The sequence below is a fragment of the Protomyctophum bolini genome (genome assembly GCF_963924005.1).
Source record: "Protomyctophum bolini genome assembly, chromosome: 22".
NCBI lineage: Eukaryota > Metazoa > Chordata > Actinopteri > Myctophiformes > Myctophidae > Protomyctophum > Protomyctophum bolini.
This window is the reverse complement of record NC_137883.1, coordinates 3,023,407-3,046,458: the sequence shown is the minus strand read 5'-3', so window position 1 is coordinate 3,046,458 and position 23,052 is coordinate 3,023,407. Positions and strand designations below refer to the sequence as shown.

The following is a 23,052-nucleotide window of genomic DNA, read 5'->3' as shown; positions in this document are numbered from 1 at the left end:
GTAACACAGACAGACAGACAGACGTTTATGGGAGGTAACACAGACAGACAGACAGGCATAATGTTGCTGAGACAAACAGACAGACAGGCATAACGTTGCTGAGACAGACAGACAGACAGGCATAACGTTGCTCAGACAGACGGACAGACAGGCATAACGTTGCTGAGACAGACAGACAGGCATAACGTTGCTGAGACAGACAGAATAACGTTGCTGAGACAGACAGACAGGCATAACATTGCTGAGACAGACAGGCATAACGTTGCTGGGACAGACAGACAGGCATAATGTTTCTGGGACAGACAGACAGACAGACAGGCATAACGTTGCTGAGACAGACAGACAGGCATAACGTTGCTGGGACAGACAGACAGGATAACGTTGCTGGGACAGACAGGCATTATGTTGCTGGGACAGACAGACAGGCATAACGTTGCTGGGACAGATAGACAGGCATAAAGTTGCTGGGACAGACAGACAGGCATAATGTTGCATCCTAACCAGATGCCTGAACCACCTAAGCTGGCTCCTTTCCAGGCGAAGAAGCAGCGACTCTACTCCGAGTCTCTCTCGCGTGACTTCTCACCCTATCTCTAAGGGAGATGCCAGCCACCCGTCGAAGAAAACTCATAATGGCCGCTTGTATTCACAACCTTATTCTTTCGGTCATGACCCACACATCCTGACCATAGGCGAGAGTAGGAACACTTCATGACCATAGGTGATAGTAGGAACACTTCATGACCGTAGGTGAGAGTAGGAACACTTTATGAACGTAGGTGAGAACACTTCATGACCATATAGGTGAGAGTAGGAACACTTCATGACCAGAGGTGAGCGTAGGAACACTTCATGACCATATAGGTGAGAGTAGGAGCACTTCATGACCATATAGGTGAGAGTAGGAACACTTCATGACCAGAGGTGAGTGTAGGAACACTTCATGACCATATAGGTGAGAGTAGGAACACTTCATGACCATAGGTGAGTGTAGGAACACTTCATGACCATATAGGTGAGAGTAGGAACACTTCATGACCAGCGGTGAGAGTAGGAACACTTCATGACCATATAGGTGAGAGTAGGAACACTTCATGACCATATAGGTGAGAGTAGGAACACTTCATGACCATAGGTGAGAGTAGGAACACTTCATGACCATATAGGTGAGATTAGGAACACTTCATGACCATATAGGTGAGATTAGGAACACTTCATGACCATATAGGTGAGAGTAGGAACACTTCATGACCATAGGTGAGAGTAGGAACACTTCATGACCATATAGGTGAGAGTAGGAACACTTCATGACCATAGGTGAGAGTAGGAACACTTCATGACCATAGGTGAGAGTAGGAACACTTCATGACCATATAGGTGAGAGTAGGAACACTTCATGACCATATAGGTGAGAGTAGGAACACTTCATGACCATATAGGTGAGATTAGGAACACTTCATGACCATATATAGGTGAGAGTAGGAACACTTCATGACCATATAGGTGAGAGTAGGAACACTTCATGACCATAGGTGAGAGTAGGAACACTTCATGACCATAGGTGAGAGTAGGAACACTTCATGACCATAGGTGAGAGTAGGAACACTTCATGACCATATAGGTGAGAGTAGGAACACTTCATGACCATATAGGTGAGAGTAGGAACACTTCATGACCATAGGTGAGAGTAGGAACACTTCATGACCATAGGTGAGAGTAGGAACACTTCATGACCATAGGTGAGAGTAGGAACACTTCATGACCATAGGTGAGAGTAGGAACACTTCATGACCATATAGGTGAGAGTAGGAACACTTCATGACCATATAGGTGAGAGTAGGAACACTTCATGACCATATAGGTGAGAGTAGGAACACTTCATGACCAGCGGTGAGAGTAGGAACAAAGAGTGCTCGGTAGACAGACAGCTTTGCCTTCTGGCTCAGCTCTCTTTTCAACAGTGCGGTATACAGGCACACATACCGGTGACAGGAACGTGGTACACCAGCTGGGATGAAGGGGCTGTTTTGAGTCAAAACAGGTAGACGGAGACTTTGGCAGCCAGATAGACAATGTGTCAGTCAAATAGTTTGGTGTGGTCTGTGAATGAGCAGGTCGTCACTGTATTAATCGTTTCACAGCCACACCTTTCATATTCTGTCATATTCTGTTTCATCTATGCTTTCGCTGTGTCTCCATGTGCTCCTAATGAGCAAATACTAAACGTGTTCTTTGCCCTCAAAAGCACAAGGATAAAAAGGTTGTATAGAGACAATTACGCCATTGGCTCACCTCCCCTTCACCCTGAAACATCTACACACACACACACACACACACACACACACACATACACACACAGAGAGAGAGGCATAAAGACATAGTCCTCGTATGCATGTGCATACGCGCACGCATGAAAGCGCGTACACACACACACACGCACACGCACACACACACACACACAGCCGCAGACCTCACTGGGCAGGGAGGGAGGCAGTGATGTAAGACAGAGAGTTGGAGGAGGAAACAGCCTCATCTGAGGTTAGCCAGACGGAGGGAACGGAACGGGAGAGATGGATAGATGAAGGGAGGGAGGGAGGAAAGCAAAGGGTGGTGGAGAGACGGGAGTGTTAAAGAAAGAAAGACAAAATACATACGCTCACTGTGAATGCACCTCTCGTTTTGTGGTGGATAGACCGTATACACGGATCACGGAAAGAAAATGGCACAGTGGTCTTTCACTCCATGCTTATTACACACTTCTACCGAGCCGCGGCTCACCATGGCTCTGATCATTCCATTGGTCTTTTGAGTTTTTCCAGTGTTAGTTCTCCCTTGTTAGCCATCGTAAACCACTTGAACCTCAGCATCCATGATATTCTGGTGGCGGAATATTAGCCAAAAGTATGGCCAATCTACTAGCTCACAGTAGCGCGGCAGCCAATAGGCTGCCGGGATTTGGGATATTGTACTATTGTGATGTGGCATAAACGTGTTCTATAACATATAAATATCGGATCGGGAAAAGTCGGTATCGGCCAGATGATCAGGTGATCAGAAATGGGGGCCTCATGTTTCTATATCAGTGGTTCTCAATATTTCATGTCAAGAACCCCAAAAATGATATGCAATATGCCGCCGACCCCCATCTGAAAATACGTTGTTCCAGGGACCCCCCCCCAGAACCAAAGATTTGAGTTAAAAACGGAAACTGAAAGAATATATATATATACATATATATATATATATAAAAAAGGCAAAAGAGGTTTAGGGGTTTAGCGGTGACGAAAATGGAGCCCCGTGTCCTCTGACTGTAAAGCGCGGTGAAGCCTAAGGGACAATTCATGCTCCTATTTTAGAGCTCTGTAGAGTGTAGAGCCTACAATGTGACGTCATTTGAGGTTCGGGGGGGGGGGGCGGGTACCGTCCTAAAGTCAGCTCTTCGGTGCTACTGAAAATTTGGTGACCTCTCTCTGTTCCGTTTGTGTTTCAGGGGCTCTGGAGCACATTGTGGTGACCTCTCTCTGTTCCGTTTGTGTTTCAGGGGCTCTGGACCACATTGTGGTGACCTCTCTCTGTTCCGTTTGTGTTTCAGGGGCTCTGGAGCACATTGTGGTGACCTCTCTCTGTTCCGTTTGTGTTTCAGGGGCTCTGGACCACATTGTGGTGACCTCTCTCTGTTCCGTTTGTGTTTCAGGGGCTCTGGACCACATTGTGGTGACCTCTCTCTGTTCCGTTTGTGTTTCAGGGGCTCTGGACCACATTGTGGTGACCTCTCTCTGTTCCGTTTGTGTTTCAGGGGCTCTGGACCACATTGTGGTGACCTCTCTCTGTTCCGTTTGTGTTTCAGGGGCTCTGGAGCACATTGTGGTGACCTCTCTGTTCCGTTTGTGTTTCAGGGGCTCTGGAGCACATTGTGGTGACCTCTCTCTGTTCCGTTTGTGTTTCAGGGGCTCTGGAGCACATTGTGGTGACCTCTCTCTGTTCCGTTTGTGTTTCAGGGGCTCTGGACCACATTGTGGTGACCTCTCTCTGTTCCGTTTGTGTTTCAGGGGCTCTGGACCACATTGTGGTGACCACTGCCGATGGGAAGTTCCCCCTCAACCAGCTGGGGCAGATCTCCATGAAGTCACCTCAGCTCCTAGTTGTCAACATGACCAGCTCCCCTGAAGTAAGGAGCTCTCTCTCTATCTCACTCACTCACACACACACACACACACACACACACACTCAAAGACATTTCGTGTAACGGGAAATACTAGAGGATCTAGTATAGAGCCGTGGTGGGACTCCAGTCAAGTTATAATATACTGCATTAGTTAAACTCTCCAGTCTTGGTGAAAACGGACTTGAGTTCAACCGTCTAAACCAAATCTCTTCACCGAAAATAGCAGATCCACAAGCTCAAAACATGTCACGTGTGGTGTCGGTGACGATGCGTTTTGAGCTTGTAGATCTGCTATGTTTGACGTGCTATATGTTCCCTGGGGTTCAAGTGGTTAAGTTACGTTTTTTTTTCTTTTTTTCCTGAAACGTGACCTGCCTTTATCTCCAACTGGCTCTCTGATCCTACGTGATTGATCACTAGAGTTCATTGTTTTTTTGGGGGGTAAAGTGTAAGAGCGTTTGTGCGTGCGTTCGTGCGTGCGCGTGTGTGTGTGTGTGTGTGTGTGTGTGTGTGTGTGTGTGAGCTGTCACAGAGTAGGAAATGACCTCATTTTACCCTCAGGTCGGGAAGGAGTGGATTATTTGTTCTCTTGTGACTTATTTTCTCTCCCTGTCCTTCCAAGATGTTGTTATGCTAATATGCTATGCTAATCATGGTTTCAGGTGCAAAAAAATGCAGCCAAGATGGAAACTCGATACACGTTCTAAATGTGCATTGTTCCAGCATACAGTAGAAATAGCTCAGAGCCGTTTTAGGATTTCAATTTAACACCCGAGATCTTTCTTTATCTGATTCCTGTCGATTGCTTGACTTTGAAATAAGGCATTCATGAACAATTGAGTACCGACACCAGCCCATTTTCAGAACGACATTCTTTCCAGCACTCTTTGCTGCCATCTACAAAAATCATGTTGTAATCACGCCTGAGTGTAAAAAAAACCAAAAGGGCTTTTATCACCATTGTCGATTCTATTTTCCATTTGACATCCCTTCACTGTAGCAGCACAGCAAAAGTTAACCCATTCTGACCCGAGATCAGATTCTAAAAAAAATTCAAAAATAACAGACCTACAAGCTCGTAGCGCGCCACTCGGTGGCGCGCTATGAGCTTGTAGATCTGCTATTTTTCAATAGCTAAAGCATGACATAATGCTAACACCAAAAGGGGTTCTGGCCCAAAACGGGTTAATTTAAACCCCAGAGGGTTTCCTCTTCTGCCCTGGCTTTGAATGCATTTTTATTTATTGTTTTACCATTGCGCTTCATCAGGTGTCCAGTGGTACTATACAATAAGTACTGTAGCCTACTACTTAAGTACAATTTTGAGCTTTATTGTACTTTACTTTAGTATTTCCAATTTCCAATACTTTTACTTCTACTCCACTACATTATTGTCAGTGTACTATTTGTGGAGTATTGCTGTATAGTATTGTATACTGGCTTCTGGAGGTATTTTTCACAGATGTATTATTTGGCTAAGGTGTATAAGTTGACATGTACAGTGTAGCGTTGAAAGTGTAATTATGTATTCTGCCTCTTGCCCCACTTGAAAAAGAGATGTGTTTTTACTGGTTAATGGTAGAGTATGTGATTTTTGGCTGTGGGACCTAAGCCTTCGTCCAATCAGGATAGAGAGTCAAAAACGAAACCTAAGGTTTTTTGACCCCCCAGGGGTTAGTTAACTGGGGACAGGGAGGAACTCCTTATATGGTCAGCACACTTTATAGTAGAGAGGATTATCACAACAAAACAAAAAAATAAGTGATATTTGAATTAAGTGAAATCACTTACTCTACCTTTAAATAAATGTTAAATTAAAAATTTAAAAAATTATTAAAAATCTCAGAGCCAAATTTTTTACTTTTACACCTTGACAATTATTTGAAAACTTGTTACTTTGGAGATTTTGATTAAAAACATTAACCACTAAATGTATAACCACTTCAATCCTATATATTTTCAAAAGATGTACACATTTTGTACATTCTGCAATATCGGTACTTTTAGTACTTTAAGTACATTTTGATGCCGATACTTTTGTACTTTTACTTGAGTACATTTTTAATACAGGACTTCTACTTCTACTAAACATTTGAGTACTTCCTGTGTCCAGGTGAGACATGACATCTCCATAGAAGAGCAGGGAGACGCACTTGTATAAGTTATATTATATTACCCCATTCTGTATGGGAACCCCTTTTGATGTTTTAACTGAGCATTATGTCATACTTTAGCTATTTAAAAATAGCAGATCTACAAGCTCTCATACCACGAGCTTGTAGGTCTGCTATTTTTGAAACATCGTGAAAATGCGGCACAAATCTTTGAATATATATTCTTTCAGAATACTTGCATTCTTTTTTATTTCGACGTCGGGCCTAAATAACATACTCTAACTGTACCGCAGATCTACAAGCCCATAGTGCGTGTGCCGCACTATGGGCAGCACTATGGGCTTGTACAGTAGATCACTCTGTGCGCGTAGCGCGCCACCGAGTGGCGCGCTACGAGCTTGTAGGTCTGCTATTTTATTTTAAACTGTCAGGAGTTAAGACATTTTTAGAATCTGATCTCAGGTCAAAATGCGTTAAAGAACCACCATGCTTCTGTGCGTTAGAATCTGACCTCAGGTCAGAATGGGATAATGTTTTGGTGGGCCGAGGAGGACGTCGTCACACCCACCAGCACTCTCCTCGTCTCCTGCCCCCCCCCAAAATATGTTTTTGTTGTTTGACATTACCATGACATTATACAGGCCAAAACAAAAGTATTAGTCAAAATACACACCTGTGCTTCCAAAGAAATATTTCCTTGAAGTCAGAAGATAATTTGGCTGTTCTTGACCTTTTTGATTCTCTTTGCTCAAACCCTAACGATCACACTTATTAAGCCTTTTCTTTCTCTTCGAAATAGCAAAAATAGCATTGCGTCGCCTACGCATTGGGAGCTTGTTATTCGGCTATTTTCACAAAACCCATTTTGAACGAATGCTACCGGCTTAAGTGGTCAATAGAACTGAAGCTATTCAATCTGTCACCTATGTCGGGCTCAGTGACCCTTGTGTTAAATATGCCCCACACCCATTATTTCACACACAGACCTGACCTATAGAGACCGCACACACACACACACACACACACACACACACACACGCGCACACACACACACAGTCGTAGCCACATGCTATATACTCTACCAGCCTCCACAACGTTAACTAACTCATGGCCCAACATGGAGGTGAGTGCGCAAGCAGCGCCCAGAGCGGCTAATAGGCTTATAATGATGCCTATCCATTACCCTAACGCTCCGGAGGCCCCTCGCCATTGTTTTTCCATCCATTCATTAACGGGAGCCTGGGAAGGTACAGTGGAATGAACAACAGACACACACACGCCGCGAGGCTGTTGATCTCAGCTATAGAGGCAATATGGTGTATGCGTTAATTAATTAACCACTTTCAGCCTGCATGCCGTATACGTATACCCTGTTTTTGGGCAAGTCGTCTTATAGGCGAGGAACAAAATATCAAAAAATAACAAATATTAAAAAAAAAATTGCTGATCTTAGTACAAGCTCACGCCATGCCTGTTGTGTTGTGCTGTTGTACAATGCTGTTATTTAGAATACTGGTTTAAATTGTTAACGACGTGCAAAGATCAGGGGCTGTGTGTGTGTGTGTGTGTGTGTGTGTGTGTGTGTGTGTGTGCGTGTGGCGTTTGTATGTCTTTCTGTCTCATGTATGTGCTATGTTTGTGCATTGCGTAGGAATCGCTTGCAAGGCATCCTAGCCCATTTTAAACAGTGTTTCTTAAAACACTGCGTTTCTGCGTCCCCTGCACGCACGCACGGTCGCGCCCACGGACACACACACACACACACGCACGCACACACACACACACACACACACACACACACACACACTCACTCCTCTCTGCTGCCCTTGTTGCTTTGAACTGGGCCGTCGGGCGTCGTTTGATGTAAAACTTCAGTGTAATTCCTCTTCCTCCCCAACATATTAACCAGAACATGGCCTGGCCTTTCCAGAGAATTCCCGCTCGGGTTTTCCGTAACCGCTAAGACTGGTGAGGGGGGGGGGGGGGGGGGGGGAACGGTGATGAATTTGATGCTGAGAACAATCAAACATAGGTATGGGTGGAATCGATCACCCCGCACTCAAAGAGAAGCAACCGAAGAACCAGAGAGGGAGAGAGGGAGAGGGAGGGCCTGCCTGCATTCCGGATGGGTTTTTAACCCATTCTGACCTGAGATCAGATTGATACGAGGTTTCCACTGGACACACACTGGTCTGATTATAACCCATTCTGACCTGAGATCAGATTCTAAAAAAATGTCAGTCGCTCTTCGATTTTTCAAAAAATAGCAGACCTACAAGCTCGTAGCGCGCCACTCGGTGGCGCGCTACGAGCTTGTAGATCTGCTATTTTTCAAAAGCTAAAGCGTGACACGATGCTAACACCAAAATGGGTTCCCGTTCAGAATGGGTTAACAAAAGGGGGAAAAGAAAAGAAACTGGACCTCATGAATTAATTTAATGCATACAAATAAATTCCTTTAATCTCACTGCCATGTTCTTTTTTTTTCCCCCAGTGGAAAAGACGAAAAAGGCCCGAGTGAGAAATCAGAGGAGGCTAGAAAGCCTTTTCCCTGACATTGCACATTTGCGCTCTCTGTATAATGCCTGGGCTCGGTGGAATTTGCCAATGCGGTTTGCAGGAGAGGTTTTGAGGAGTGTGACTCTCTGGTTTCCGTGGCTGTCGGAGGGACTCAGTGGATTTGACTTCATCTCCCTTTCCTTCTTTTAACCCATTCTGACCTGAGATCAGATTCATACGAGGTTTCCACTGGACACACACACACTGGTCTGATTAACCCATTCTGACCTGAGATCAGATTCTAAAAATGTCAGTCGTTCTTCGATTTTTCAAAGAATAGCAGACCTACAAGCTCGTAGCGCGCCACTCGGTGGCGCGCTATGAGCTTGTAGATCTGCTATTTTTCAATAGCTAAAGCATAACATGATGCTAACACCAAAATGGGTTCCCGTTCAGAATGGGTTAACTTCAGCACTCGTAATATAGCGGTTGCTGCTAGGCCAGATTAAATTCTACACGTGCTTTTTCTTTTTCCTTTTACACGTGTCTAGTGTTTAACACGTACTGTTGGCATAGCGTCACTGTCGGGCAGAAACCTTGTGTATCCAGAAGCTATGTTGTACTTTGTCACATGACGGCACTGCGTGAAAATACGCTATGTATACGTGTACGCATTGTGTTTTCAGCTATAATGTAATTGGCTAAATAGAGCGCCGAAGTCCTGACGTCACTCGCTCATCCCCTGGTTCTAAAGTCCTGACGTCACTCGCTCATCCCCCTGGTTCTAAAGTCCTGACGTCACTCGCTCATCCCCCTGGTTCTAAAGTCCTGACGTCACTCGCTCATCCCCCTGGTTCTGAAGTCCTGACGTCACTCGCTCATCCCCCTGGTTCTAAAGTCCTGACGTCACTCGCTCATCCCCCTGGTTCTAAAGTCCTGACGTCACTCGCTCATCCCCCTGGTTCTGAAGTCCTGACGTCACTCGCTCATCCCCCTGGTTCTAAAGTCCTGACGTCACTCGCTCATCCCCCTGGTTCTGAAGTCCTGACGTCACTCGCTCATCCCCTGGTTCTAAAGTCCTGACGTCACTCGCTCATCCCCCTGGTTCTGAAGTCCTGACGTCACTCGCTCATCCCCTGGTTCTGCCTAGTTCACGGAAGTAAGTTATCTATGGAGAAGAACATGGGCTCATCTTAATGATGCATTACGTCAATAGCCATAAGGGGGTTCAAATATTTTCATATAAGCATTGTGGTCCAAAAATAAACAAGCTTTCTGGGCGTCATTGTCAGGGAGGTGTCTCTGTATCGTTTGCGACAGTCAGTCAACTCATATAATGATGTGATATACAGTCTGTTTCTAGCGAAAATGTAACTAATTCGGCAGCAGTAACAATAGCGTTTTCTCTCAGTTGATTCTCCATATCCATACGAGTGAAGCGTCCGGGGGTGACATGTTTACTCTTTCAAACACGGTACTTATATGAGGCGATCTGAAATCCCCCTAATGCAATGCAAGTAAACGGTACATTTGCGCCCTCTACCGATATGGACATCGGACTTCGGTGCTCTATATATCGGATTGAACGTGGTCGGGTCTGGTCTGTTGTGGTAACCGCATCGATTTCGAATTCCGTTTTCCGTAGGTATCTCTGAGTACTTCTTCTCAGCCACGCCCCCTAGTCCAACCCCCAGATTCTTAGCCACACCCCTAGATTTATTGGATGTGCAGTGTGGCCATTAAGGATTTGCACTGTGCAACATGTCGTACCGCGTGCCTTGTATTTAGCAATGCTAAGAACGGGGCTTCCACCGTTTGCACATTGCTAAACTTGGTCGGTCTCTGGATGGTGCAGAATCTCGGTTCATGTCAAGGTGCCGTCTGTATATAGTTGCCAGTGAATCACTGTTTAAACATACATCTTTGCCTTAAAAGAAAAGATCCTGCACTATCCATCCATCCACACACACACAGCCTACAGTATGTTTCACTCGGAAATATTTTCTTTCGATTGTTTAATAGTTACTGTATCAAAAATGTAATAAATTAAGTAAATTAACGAATATTTGTGAACGAGGACCGAAATAAACCATTCATTCATTCCCAATGCATGCTTCCCATAGACATTTCAACAAATATTTATTTAAGCGTCGTACAAAGCCAACTGTGAGTTGTGACACATCGTGACAACAAACACAATATTTTGGACCAAACAAATAATTACAAAGAAGAAAAACGACGACAAAAAAAGTGTTGTAACCTTACCGATTATTTGTTCTTTCTAATTATTTGTTCGGCCCAAATAAAAATCGTGTTTGTTGCCATGATTTGTCACAACTCTAGTATGGCTTAATTTGTACGAGGCTTAAATGAAAAGGTCATTAAATAAATACTTTTTGAAATGTCTTTTGTTAAAATGAACGGGGAGTTATTTCCTGGGGTCCTCGCAGGGGGGCGGGACTGTGACGCTCTATTGTGCCGTCAACAATGTCTCATCGGTTACACCCCTACTGAACAATGAAACGTGCTCCGATTAACACATTCTGTACACAATACGTCTGGAAACGTCATAAGGATTGGAACCGAGAGGTGCCTTCGACGTCTGTGGACGTCCTAGCGACGTCCAAACGACACGGGGCGAGATAAGAATATTCAGAATTTTATTCCTATTTTTTCTTTTGGCATTTCGCTTTTCGCTTGCCGTATGCTAAAGCTCTGTGCAACTATTAGCTTGTCATTGACTCTCATGTTAGCGCGGCGGAAAGAATGACTCGTATCTCCTCGTCCAGGGCGCTCTCCGTGGTGTTGAAAGGATCGACATGCTGGCGCTTCATTTCTGCTCCTCGTCCGTCTCTCCCGCAAAATAGGAACGCTTTTTGGAGCGTATATAAATATATTAAGATGATCGGGGGGATTGTGAGGTCACTTTGTCAGTCAACTTTTTTAAGAAAGTGTTTCCGGTTCATGGCTTTCAGAGTAAAAGCGATCACTACTCTGGCGAATACTCTGGCACCCCGGAGCTTCTATTTTGATGCACTCCCTGTACTAGATGGAACAGATGCATTGGGACAGATACTGTCCTGAAAAGTGGTTGCTTAGGACTTTTTTGTTTTTAGGACATACAAGGTTTCCACCAGACGGAGACGACATGTTGAACAAGCACGCACGCACGCTCACGCACGCACGCACGCACGCTCACGCACGCACGCACACACCACCAGACGGCGATGACAGGCCGAAGTGTTTCTCTGTTCCAGTCTGGTGTATAATTAAGAATGACAATAGGAAGAGGTCGCACTACTTTGAAATCAGATTTCATTCTTCGCCCCGGGGGGGGGGGGGGGGGTCATTGATATTTCTGAGCGCTACTATAATTACAATCTGAATTTAGTGGAAAACGAAGGCAAGTCCAATAAGTCCTATATATAGACTCGAATGTCTTAAACCAAACTCGGCATCTTATATAAGAATGGACAGAATGTTAAGGTCCTTTCATGTGGAAAGGGACGAGTAATTAAACCCGTGTGACTTCATGCAGCGGACAGAATGCTGCTGTAGTTGTAGACTATATGTACAGTGGCTACACGTGTCAAAGTGTCCGTGAGCAAGACGCGTGCGTGTGTTCCTCAATGGATTCATGTGAAATGCTTTGGAAATAGGCGCTATACAAATAATGTTTACAATGTACCATTTGTATATGATCTCAACTTCCCCTGTTTGATTCCAACTGTGGTGCATGTCCGTCCCCCTCTCCTCTCTGCATAGTCTCCTGTCTCTGTCTCATGTCCGTCCCCCTCTCCTCTCTGCATATAGTCTCCTGTCTCTGTCTCATGTCCGTCCCCCTCTCCTCTCTGCATAGTCTCCTGTCTCTGTCTCATGAGTCATGTCCGTCCCCTCTCCTCTCTGCATAGTCTCCTGTCTCCTGTCTCATGTCCGTCCCCCTCCCCTCTCTGCACAGTCTACTGTCTCTGTCTCATGTCCGTCCCCCTCTCCTCTCTGCATAGTCTCCTGTCTCATGTCCGTCCCCCTCTCCTCTCTGCATAGTCTCCTGTCTCATGTCCGTCCCCCTCCCCTCTCTGCATAGTCTCCTGTCTCTGTCTCATGTCCGTCCCCCTCCCCTCTCTGCATAGTCTCCTGTCTCTGTCTCATGTCCGTCCCCCTCCCCTCTCTGCATAGTCTCCTGTCTCTGTCTCATGTCCGTCCCCCTCTCCTCTCTGCATATAGTCTCCTGTCTCTGTCTCATGTCCGTCCCCCTCTCCTCTCTGCATAGTCTCCTGTCTCTGTCTCATGTCCGTCCCCCTCTCCTCTCTGCATAGTCTCCTGTCTCTGTCTCATGTCCGTCCCCCTCTCCTCTCTGCATAGTCTCCTGTCTCTGTCTCATGTCCGTTCCCTCTCCTCTCTGCACAGTCTCCTGTCTCTGTCTCATGTCCGTCCCCCTCTCCTCTCTGCATATAGTCTCCTGTCTCTGTCTCATGTCCGTCCCCCTCTCCTCTCTGCATAGTCTCCTGTCTCTGTCTCATGTCCGTTCCCTCTCCTCTCTGCACAGTCTCCTGTCTCTGTCTCATGTCCGTCCCCCTCTCCTCTCTGCATAGTCTCCTGTCTCTGTCTCATGTCCGTCCCCCTCTCCTCTCTGCACAGTCTCCTGTCTCATGTCCGTCCCCCTCCCCTCTCTGCATAGTCTCCTGTCTCTGTCTCATGTCCGTCCCCCTCTCCTCTCTGCATTGTCTCCTGTCTCTGTCTCATGTCCGTCCCCCTCTCCTCTCTGCATAGTCTACTGTCTCTGTCTCATGTCCGTCCCCCTCCCCTCTCTGCATAGTCTCTGTCTCATGTCCGCCCCCCTCCCCTCTCTGCATAGTCTCCTGTCTCTGTCTCATGTCCGTCCCCCTCCCCTCTCTGCATAGTCTCCTGTCTCTGTCTCATGTCCGTCCCCCTCTCCTCTCTGCATAGTCTCTGTCTCTGTCTCATGTCCGTCCCCCTCTCCTCTCTGCATAGTCTCCTGTCTCTGTCTCATGTCCGTCCCCCTCTCCTCTCTGCATAGTCTACTGTCTCTGTCTCATGTCCGTCCCCCTCCCCTCTCTGCATAGTCTCTGTCTCATGTCCGTCCCCCTCTCCTCTCTGCATAGTCTCCTGTCTCTGTCTCATGTCCGTCCCCCTCCCCTCCCTGCATAGTCTTCTGTCTCATGTCCGTCCCCCTCTCCTCTCTGCATAGTCTCCTGTCTCTGTCTCATGTCCGTCCCCCTCTCCTCTCTGCATAGTCTCCTGTCTCTGTCTCATGTCCGTCCCCCTCCCCTCCCTGCATAGTCTTCTGTCTCATGTCCGTCCCCCTCTCCTCTCTGCATAGTCTCCTGTCTCTGTCTCATGTCCGTCCCCCTCTCCTCTCTGCATAGTCTCCTGTCTCTGTCTCATGTCCGTCCCCCTCCCCTCTCTGCATAGTCTCCTGTCTCTGTCTCATGTCCGTCCCCCTCTCCTCTCTGCATAGTCTCCTGTCTCTGTCTCATGTCCGTCCCCCTCTCCTCTCTGCATAGTCTCCTGTCTCATGTCCGCCCCCCTCTCCTCTCTGCATAGTCTCCTGTCTCATGTCCGTCTTCCTCTTCTCTCTGCATAGTCTCCTGTCTCTCAAGGGGAAGAAAGGCTCAAACTGACCAAAATACATGAATAGAAACCTAGTGACTATTGAGACGACAATAGAGCGTCGCAGCCCCGCCCCATTTCATGACCATGAGACGTTTCATAAGGTATTCATTTAGAGACCTGCGTAAGCGTCGGTCAAAGCCAACTCGGACCGCGACAACTCATGACAACATACACAATTATTTTGGGGCGAACAAATAATAATACAAAAGTAACCTGCCCTTTTTTTCTTCTTTCTAAATATTTGTTCGGCCCCAAAACTGTTGTATGTTGTCATGAGTTGTCACGATCCGAGTTGGCTCTGACCGAGGCTTATACAGGTCTTTGAATAAATACATTAGGAAACGTAGATGAGGAAAAATGAGGGGGAGGGGCTGCAACTGTATATATACAGTCATCATACTGACCATCAGTGGCGTGCACAGACATTTAGAGGGGCAGGTGCTCAAGTGGGAAAAAAAAGGGCACGTTGTGCAGCGTGTGGAACCGGCCCCCGGTTGCCTTAATAGTGTGAGATTTATAGATTCTGGGGCATAAATAATATATTAGAAGCTCTTTATGAAGAATTGATCAATGTCACCATGTTCCGGTTACTGGTCATACGAAAAAATAAAAACATATTTTTCTAAAGGGCACATTTGCTGTCCAGAGGGCAAAGGGCAGGTGCTCTATAGCACCACCTAGTGTCTGTCTGTGCACGCCACTGCTGACCATATTCACGTGGCGGTCATGAGAACAAAATAGTCACCAATAAAACAGATTGTGTTTCTCTCCGTTTTAACGGTTAAATCGACCTCAGTCCAGAATGGGTTAAACTTTAACCCATTCTGGACTGAGGTCGATTAAAAAAAAAAGGCTTCTAAATCCTACATTTTTTCTGAAAAACCCATGTGTCTATGTCAGTGGTCCTCAACCTTTTTCATGCCAAGGACCCCCAGGATTATCTCTATTGGGCCACGGACCCCCATCTCAAAATATGTAGTTCCAGGGACCCCCCCCCCAGAAGCCAATATTTGAGTTAAAAATGTTCGCTCTGAAATATATATTCAAAGATTTGTGCCACATTTTCACGACCTTTCTAAAATAGCAGAGTGGCGCTACGAGCTTGTAGATCTGCTATTTTTCAATAGCTAAAGTAGAACAGAATAATTATAACACCAAAAGGGGTTCTCGGCCTAAAATGGGTTTAAGAATGTTCTGGATAATTCTGTCCGTGAAGGACTTCCTCTTTCTGTCTTTCTCTGTAAGCGCAAACAAACACTACTTCCTCTAGCTGACGTATAAAGCTCACAGTGCGTTGCCGTGCTAAGCGTTGTGAGCTTGTAGATCGGCTAAGATTTCCACCCACGGGACTCTCTGGTCCTGCGAATAAGTATAAATCAGTGCTTTTGGGGGGGGTCACGGGGGGTCAGGGGGGGGGGCGATGGGGGCACTGCAGCCCCTCAGTCTTCTCCCATAAGGCCAAGGTCTGACATTGGCCTGAGGCACTTCCACCCCAGAAAACCCATGAGCGCACACATACACACCTTCACACTCTATAGCCACACACACACACACACAAACACAGACGCGCGCACACGCACACCTTAATGATTGCCAGCTGGGGCCTGCAGGGCCACTACCTGCAGTTGTCTGGGCCATGTCCATTTCCCCCGGCTCTAGACACCTATCCACTTAAGTGTGTGTGTGTGTGTGTGTGTGTGTGTGTGTGTGTGTGTGTGTGTGTGTGTGTGTGTGTGTGTGCGTGCGTGCACGCCCCCTCCAGGCCACAGTGGCTGCCACCCGTGCCCTGAGAGAGAGTAGCATGAAACTTAACCCAGAGGTGGACGGGGCCATCATCAAGGTGCCCATTCCCAAGTGAGTCATGCACGCACGCACACACACACACACACACACACACACACACACACACACACACACACACACACACACACACACACACACACACAGAGCCTTGAAGGCCACACTTCCCCTGCCTCGGGTCTTTTTCTTTAACTCTCTCTCTCTCTCTCTCTCTCTCTCTCTCTCTCTCTCTCTCTCTCTGTAAGTCCCTGGTTTATACCACTTATGTCCCCCCGTCCCCGTCCCCCCCCAACAACAACTCTCTCATTTCATTCACTCCAATGGGCTGTTCCACTTTTACGTCTATGTTCCTCCCTTCTCTTCGTGTGTGTGTGTGTGTGTGTGTGTGTCCATAGCTGTTACTGGCACGTTTACAGTACGTGTGGACTGTGGAGAGACCCCTGCTGTGTTGTTATAGGCCCAGTCCCTCCATTCTGTTCAGTGTAGCTCTCTCTCTCTCTCTCTCTCTCTCTCTGGGTCTGGATCCATTTTTGGTTCACAGACAGATAGGTTTTTATGGGTCGTGAGTAGCCTAAATATCCCCTTTTCTTCCCCCTATCATTTCATTGGGAATGTTTTGCAACCACTGCTCAATACCGACCTCTCTGCCTGTCTTTCTGCGCTCTACACACACACACACACACACACACACACACACACACACACAGAGTGTTTATGAGTTCACATCGTCATAGGTGTTTATTTGCATGCATGCATAATATATTGCTGGTCTATCTGTGTGTTTTCACACGCGTATGTATCCGGGCCGTGCGCGCGCGTGTGTGTGTGCGTGCATGTGCGTGGAGCAGCAGCAGGTGTTAATCTGGCAGAGGAGGGACGCCAGAGCAGGCTCGCTTCAACCCCTGCAATCAGTCTGGGCTCGCGCCGAGCCGCCACTCGCATTTCCATAGAGAGCGCACGTCTCTCGGTTGACCCTGGAATCGGTAATTAGGCCGTATTGTTTGCAGTAAATAGACACTAACCCCCGGTTTGTTTGCAAATTAGTCCCAAAGACGGACACAAATCAAATAAAGGAAGGAATGAATGAAAGGGGCCGAGTTGAAATATAGGAAGTGTTTTTTTCCTAATCCCGCGTGAGGAGAAGGAGTCCTATACGTATACCAGCAGGTGAGAACAAAACGTCGTGGAGGTGGAGCTGACAGTCGGCGTCGCTATCAACGGCTGTCGCAGTCGGGCGGAAACCTTTAATCTGCGAAAGCGTTTGCTGTTCAGGAAGTGAGGGGGAAATGAACCTGCCTTCCCAATGGCCTTATTATTTATGCAGAAGGGAGTTCCAAACGCACCTCTAGCCTATGGCAGGCCAGTCTGATGCATCTCAGAGGCCTCTTAGCCTATGGCAGGCCAGTCTGATGCATCTCAGAGGCCTCTAAGCCTATGGCAGGCCAGTCTGGTGCATCTCAGAGGCCTCTAAGCCTATAGCAGGCCAGTCTGGTGCATCTCAGAGGCCTCTAGCCTATGGCAGGCCAGTCTGATGCATCTCAGAGGCCTCTAAGCCTATAGCAGGCCAGTCTGGTGCATCTCAGAGGCCTCTAGCCTATGGCAGGCCAGTCTGATGCATCTCAGAGGCCTCTAGCCTATGGCAGGCCAGTCTGGTGCATCTCAGAGGCCTCTAGCCTATGGCAGGCCAGTCTGATGCATCTCAGAGGCCTCTAGCCTATGGCAGGCCAGTCTGGTGCATCTCAGAGGCCTCTAGCCTATGGCAGGCCAGTCTGGTGCATCTCAGAGGCCTCTAAGCCTATAGCAGGCCAGTCTGGTGCATCTCAGAGGCCTCTAGCCTATAGCAGGCCAGTCTGATGCATCTCAGAGGCCTCTAGCCTATGGCAGGCCAGTCTGGTGCATCTCAGAGGCCTCTAGCCTATGGCAGGCCAGTCTGATGCATCTCAGAGGCCTCTAGCCTATGGCAGGCCAGTCTGGTGCATCTCAGAGGCCTCTAGCCTATAGCAGGCCAGTCTGGTGCATCTCAGAGGCCTCTAGCCTATAGCAGGCCAGTCTGGTGCATCTCAGAGGCCTCTAGCCTATAGCAGGCCAGTCTGCTGCATCTCAGAGGCCTCTAAGCCTATGGCAGGCCAGTCTGGTGCATCTCAGAGGCCTCTTAGCCTATGGCAGGCCAGTCTGGTGCATCTCAGAGGCCTCTTAGCCTATGGCAGGCCAGTCTGGTGCATCTCAGAGGCCTCTAAGCCTATAGCAGGCCAGTCTGGTGCATCTCAGAGGCCTCTAAGCCTATGGCAGGCCAGTCTGGTGCATCTCAGAGGCCTCTAAGCCTATAGCAGGCCAGTCTGATGCATCTCAGAGGCCTCTAGCCTATAGCAGGCCAGTCTGGTGTTATCTCAGAAGCAGGACAGGCATCATGAGAGAAGGAGGCACTGCAGCAGCTCAGACAATGTAGGCCCTTACTTTATTAATACACGGTACAGGTAAAAAGCGACAACGTTTCGGTTACATCTTCGTCAGGCCTTATTATTTAGTCACACACTCTTGTTAATACTTTTCATCGGTTAAATATTTATAAAACCCACAGACGACTCTACGACCCAGTGTCGTTGTTTTGGGACATGTCGCAGGCAAAATAATGGCACGTAGACCGTAAATATGGCATTCATTTATGAAATAAACTAGATAAAGTGCCCCTCGGGGCACAGGTCTCCACCAGGGCAAGTCAGGTTGTGGCCTCCTGGTGGCGCCATAATAGGCAATTGGATGATTTCAGGCGTTTTGTTCCAAGAATGTGTTTTGCAAAAATCCACCTGTTGGTGGCGCTATAACAGGCCATTGTGAAAAGGGTGGGATCATATATTCCTCAGCCTAGTTAGTAGGAAAGTGCGTGAAAGATTTCACGTAAATTGCACGCTGTGTTCATGATGTGAGGCTTTTTGTTCAACACGGGCCAATCCTGCAAACTTTGAAAGCCAATGTTAGCCAATTAGGATGGAATATGAAATGTCGGACAGATCTGTCTTGAGCACATGTCTATGGAGATAGTGTGTAGCGATTTCATTCGACAGAATCTGGAGGATTAATATAAAAAAATGTGTTTTCAAAAGTCGGCCTCCTGGTGGCGCTGTAACAGGCCGTTATGGAAAATTTGGGGCATCGTTGGCATCCAGGGAGTGTGTGTGAAAAGGGTTAGCGGTGCCGGAGATTAGCTGTTAACAGACGGACACACACACACACACACGCACGCACACGGACGGAGTGCAAAACATACTCTCTCCCCATGCCTTCGGCCTGGTGGAGACAATAAATATGGAGATACGTTTCTGACAGGACGATATGTGACCTTGATATGTGACTGACTGGTGGTGAATGTCCACACGACTATAGTAGATTTCCATGTCTAACAAACCCACATGTAAGGACATCAATGTATCAATAGAAGAGCAGAGAGACCACATCCGACCAGCACAGCTGTGTTATAGTTTGTTGTGTTGTATTTACAATACATCTCTGCTGTCGCTGGAGAAAAACCACCTAATATATAATAACTCCAAAAGGAATATAACTCCAGGAAATGAAGAAAACCTTGTGTGTATATGTAACAAACAATCAAAGTTAATTGGTATTGTGACTTTATATTGTATATTGTCAATTACTTGCATGAGCGGGACGGGGGGGAGAGGCTCTGGGACTTTTTAATACTTTTCATTGGTTCAATATTTTTTGTAACCACCACGCAGAAGTAAAGACATCTCTCTCTCTCTCTCTCTCTCTCTCTCTCTCTGCCTCTCTCTCTCTCTCTCTCTCTCTCTGCCTCTCTCTCTCTCTCTCTCTCTCTCTCTGCCTCTCTCTCTCTCTCTCTCTCTCTCTCTCTCTCTCTCTCTCTCATATCTCCCTCCAGGGTAACCCGTGAGCACCGTGAGAACCTCACCAAGCTGGCCAGACAGTTTGGCAACAAGGCCAAGGACTCGTTGAGGAAGGTCCGCGCCAGCGCTCTCTCACGGGTCAAGAAGGCCAAGGACGGGCAGTCGGAGGACACCATACGACTGGTGGAAAAGCAGGTATAGGTTGTCTCGGGTGTAAAGGGGGGGCGAGGGGTTCGAATCAACCGCCTGTAAAGGGGCGTGGCCACAGCCGAGACGAGGGGTTTGAATCCACCGCCTGTAAAGGGGCGTGGCCACAGCCGGGACGAGGGGTTTGAATCCACCGCCTGTAAAGGGGCGTGGCCACAGCCGAGACGAGGGGTTTGAATCCACCGCCTGTAAAGGGGGAGTGGCCACAGCCGGGACGAGGGGTTTGAATCCACCGCCTGTAAAGGGGCGTGGCCACAGCCGGGACGAGGGGTTTGAATCCACCGCCTGTAAAGGGGGAGTGGCCACAGCCGGGACGAGGGGTTTGAATCCACCGCCTGTAAAGGGGCGTGGCCACAGCCGGGACGAGGGGTTTGAATCCACCGCCTGTAAAGGGGCGTGGCCACAGCCGGGACGAGGGGTTTGAATCCACCGCCTGTAAAGGGGCGTGGCCACAGCCGGGACGAGGGGTTTGAATCCACCGCCTGTAAATTTGGGGGCGTGGCCACAGCCGAGACGAGGGGTTTGAATCCACCGCCTGTAAAGGGGGAGTGGCCACAGCCGGGACGAGGGGTTTGAATCCACCGCCTGTAAAGGGGCGTGGCCACAGCCGGGACGAGGGGTTTGAATCCACCGCCTGTAAAGGGGCGTGGCCACAGCCGGGACGAGGGGTTTGAATCCACCGCCTGTAAAGGGGCGTGGCCACAGCCGGGACGAGGGGTTTGAATCCACCGTGTGTAAAGGGGCGTGGCCACAGCCGGGACGAGGGGTTTGAATCCACCGCCTGTAAAGGGGCGTGGCCACAGCCGGGACGAGGGGTTTGAATCCACCGCCTATAAATTTGGGGGCGTGGCCACAGCCGAGACGAGGGGTTTGAATCCACCGCCTGTAAAGGGGCGTGGCCACAGCCGGGACGAGGGGTTTGAATCCACCGCCTGTAAAGGGGCGTGGCCACAGCCGGGACGAGGGGTTTGAATCCACCGCCTGTAAAGGGGCGTGGCCACAGCCGGGACGAGGGGTTTGAATCCACCGCGTGTAAAGGGGCGTGGCCACAGCCGAGACGAGGGGTTTGAATCCACCGCAGTGCATTCTGATTGGCTATAGCGTCTATGATATAGACTCTATGTTAACCCATTAAGACCTGAGACAATTCTACAAAATGTTTTCTAAATCCTGACAATTTTCTATCCTAACGATTTCCGCTTCTATGTCAATTGGTGCTCAAACTATCTATCAAAAATAGAGGATCTACAAAAAATACAAGTCAGATTTAACTTAAATACCTTTTATATGTAATTGTGTGACCTTTGTATAGATCTGTTCAAGCTTTTACTTTGGGCTTTTTTATCTGTAAAGACTAATCGAACCGATGCTGATTAATCTTCAGTTTCAGTTTTTTTTTCTAAATTGATTATTTTATTAAAATACATGTTTTTTTTTTAATCAATTAAATAGATTAGCCTGGATAGCGCTAACGTTTTTTTTCCCCCTCCTCTTCTCCCTGTCTGCTCCTCACAGCTCCAGCAAATGACGGATGGCTTTACAGCCGACGTAGAGAAACAGCTAGCAGCGAAGACCAAGGAACTTTTAGCGTAATAAAATCACCCAAACTGTCTCACGGCCAACAGCTGTCCATCCACATGTAAAAAGCCAGTGTCGTGTTGCATCTGCAACATGTGGGTGGACACCTATACTGTATTTGCCGTGAACATGTTCGCCGTTTATTTGCTGGGAGATGCATGGGAGAATGTCGACTAGAGGGACGGCCTTACCCGTGGCAGAGCCAGGGCTGAAACCAGGTGGATGTTGGATTCAAACTCGCGACGCACAAGGAGCATGTGGTCTGTGCGCCAACTGACCAGGCACCCCCTGGAGCCAAAGAACATTCAGTTTGTTTGATTCTGTCAGGCCGATAATATTGGAGAACGGAAGCCCTATTTAAAAATATGTAATCGTTGCAGATCCATTTTCTTGTTGTTGTTTTTTTTTTGCATAAATCAGTGCTATTGGACACCCTTTACGTCTGTGTGTTGTTTCGAAAATATTGAACTAATATAGTAAATAGTAAAAAATGCTTTGGACAAAACCTCTTAACTCCATTGGGCCCTCAAACTGTCTGCTAAAGCAGCTAACTCCACCAACTCTCCCTCTTATGCAAGTAATTGACAATATATGAAGTCCCAACACCAACTTTGACGAGGCACTATTGCTTTGTTTTCTAAATGTAAGGATGTTTTAATTTCCTGAAAAAATTACATTTTGTGGTCTCTTCCCCCGACAGCAGCGATATGGAAAAACAGCCGATCCAAGCTCAATGCCACCCATTGTGAGCTTGTAGATCGGTTATTCTTTCATCGGCAGATATTAAAAGGCGTCCTTTAGAAGTCATGCCCAGAATAGGGACGCCGTGGGGTCCATGTGGTTTAGCGGAAGGTGGTTCTGGAATCACGTGGGAGACTATTTTGTTTTTGTTCTCCTGTATTTACCCAGGGTAGTATATCTGAGCACATAAGTGCTCATTTTCAGCAACGCCCTGCACATAGAGACACACAGACAGACACACACACATTCAAACCTGGGAGCTGACCATGCAGTGCAACCACAGTCTCATACTGTTGGCCACTAAGCAGCTCCACTGGAGCAGGTTGGGGGTGCAGTGCCTTGCTCAAGTCATTACGATGGCACCAAGGCCCGCCAAAAACACATTTTAGTCGACTGAATCACCTGTAGATTTAGTCGACTAAAATTGCATGACATTTAGTCGACTAAAACTATC

General features: G+C 47.5%; 1 protein-coding gene across 1 annotated transcript in view; it reads left to right on the top strand.

Moving 5' to 3' along the window:
- mrrf (mitochondrial ribosome recycling factor) overlaps positions 1-22,287 on the top strand; it is a 45,566-nt gene extending 23,279 nt beyond the window's left edge. The window contains exons 4-7 of the mRNA XM_080755869.1: positions 4,050-4,168; positions 16,175-16,266; positions 20,108-20,267; positions 21,795-22,287. Coding sequence (XP_080611995.1) covers positions 4,050-4,168; positions 16,175-16,266; positions 20,108-20,267; positions 21,795-21,872 — 449 coding nt within the window. The 3' untranslated portion in view covers positions 21,873-22,287. The remainder of the gene's footprint in view (positions 1-4,049; positions 4,169-16,174; positions 16,267-20,107; positions 20,268-21,794) is intronic.
- The last annotated feature ends 765 nt before the right edge of the window (positions 22,288-23,052 follow it).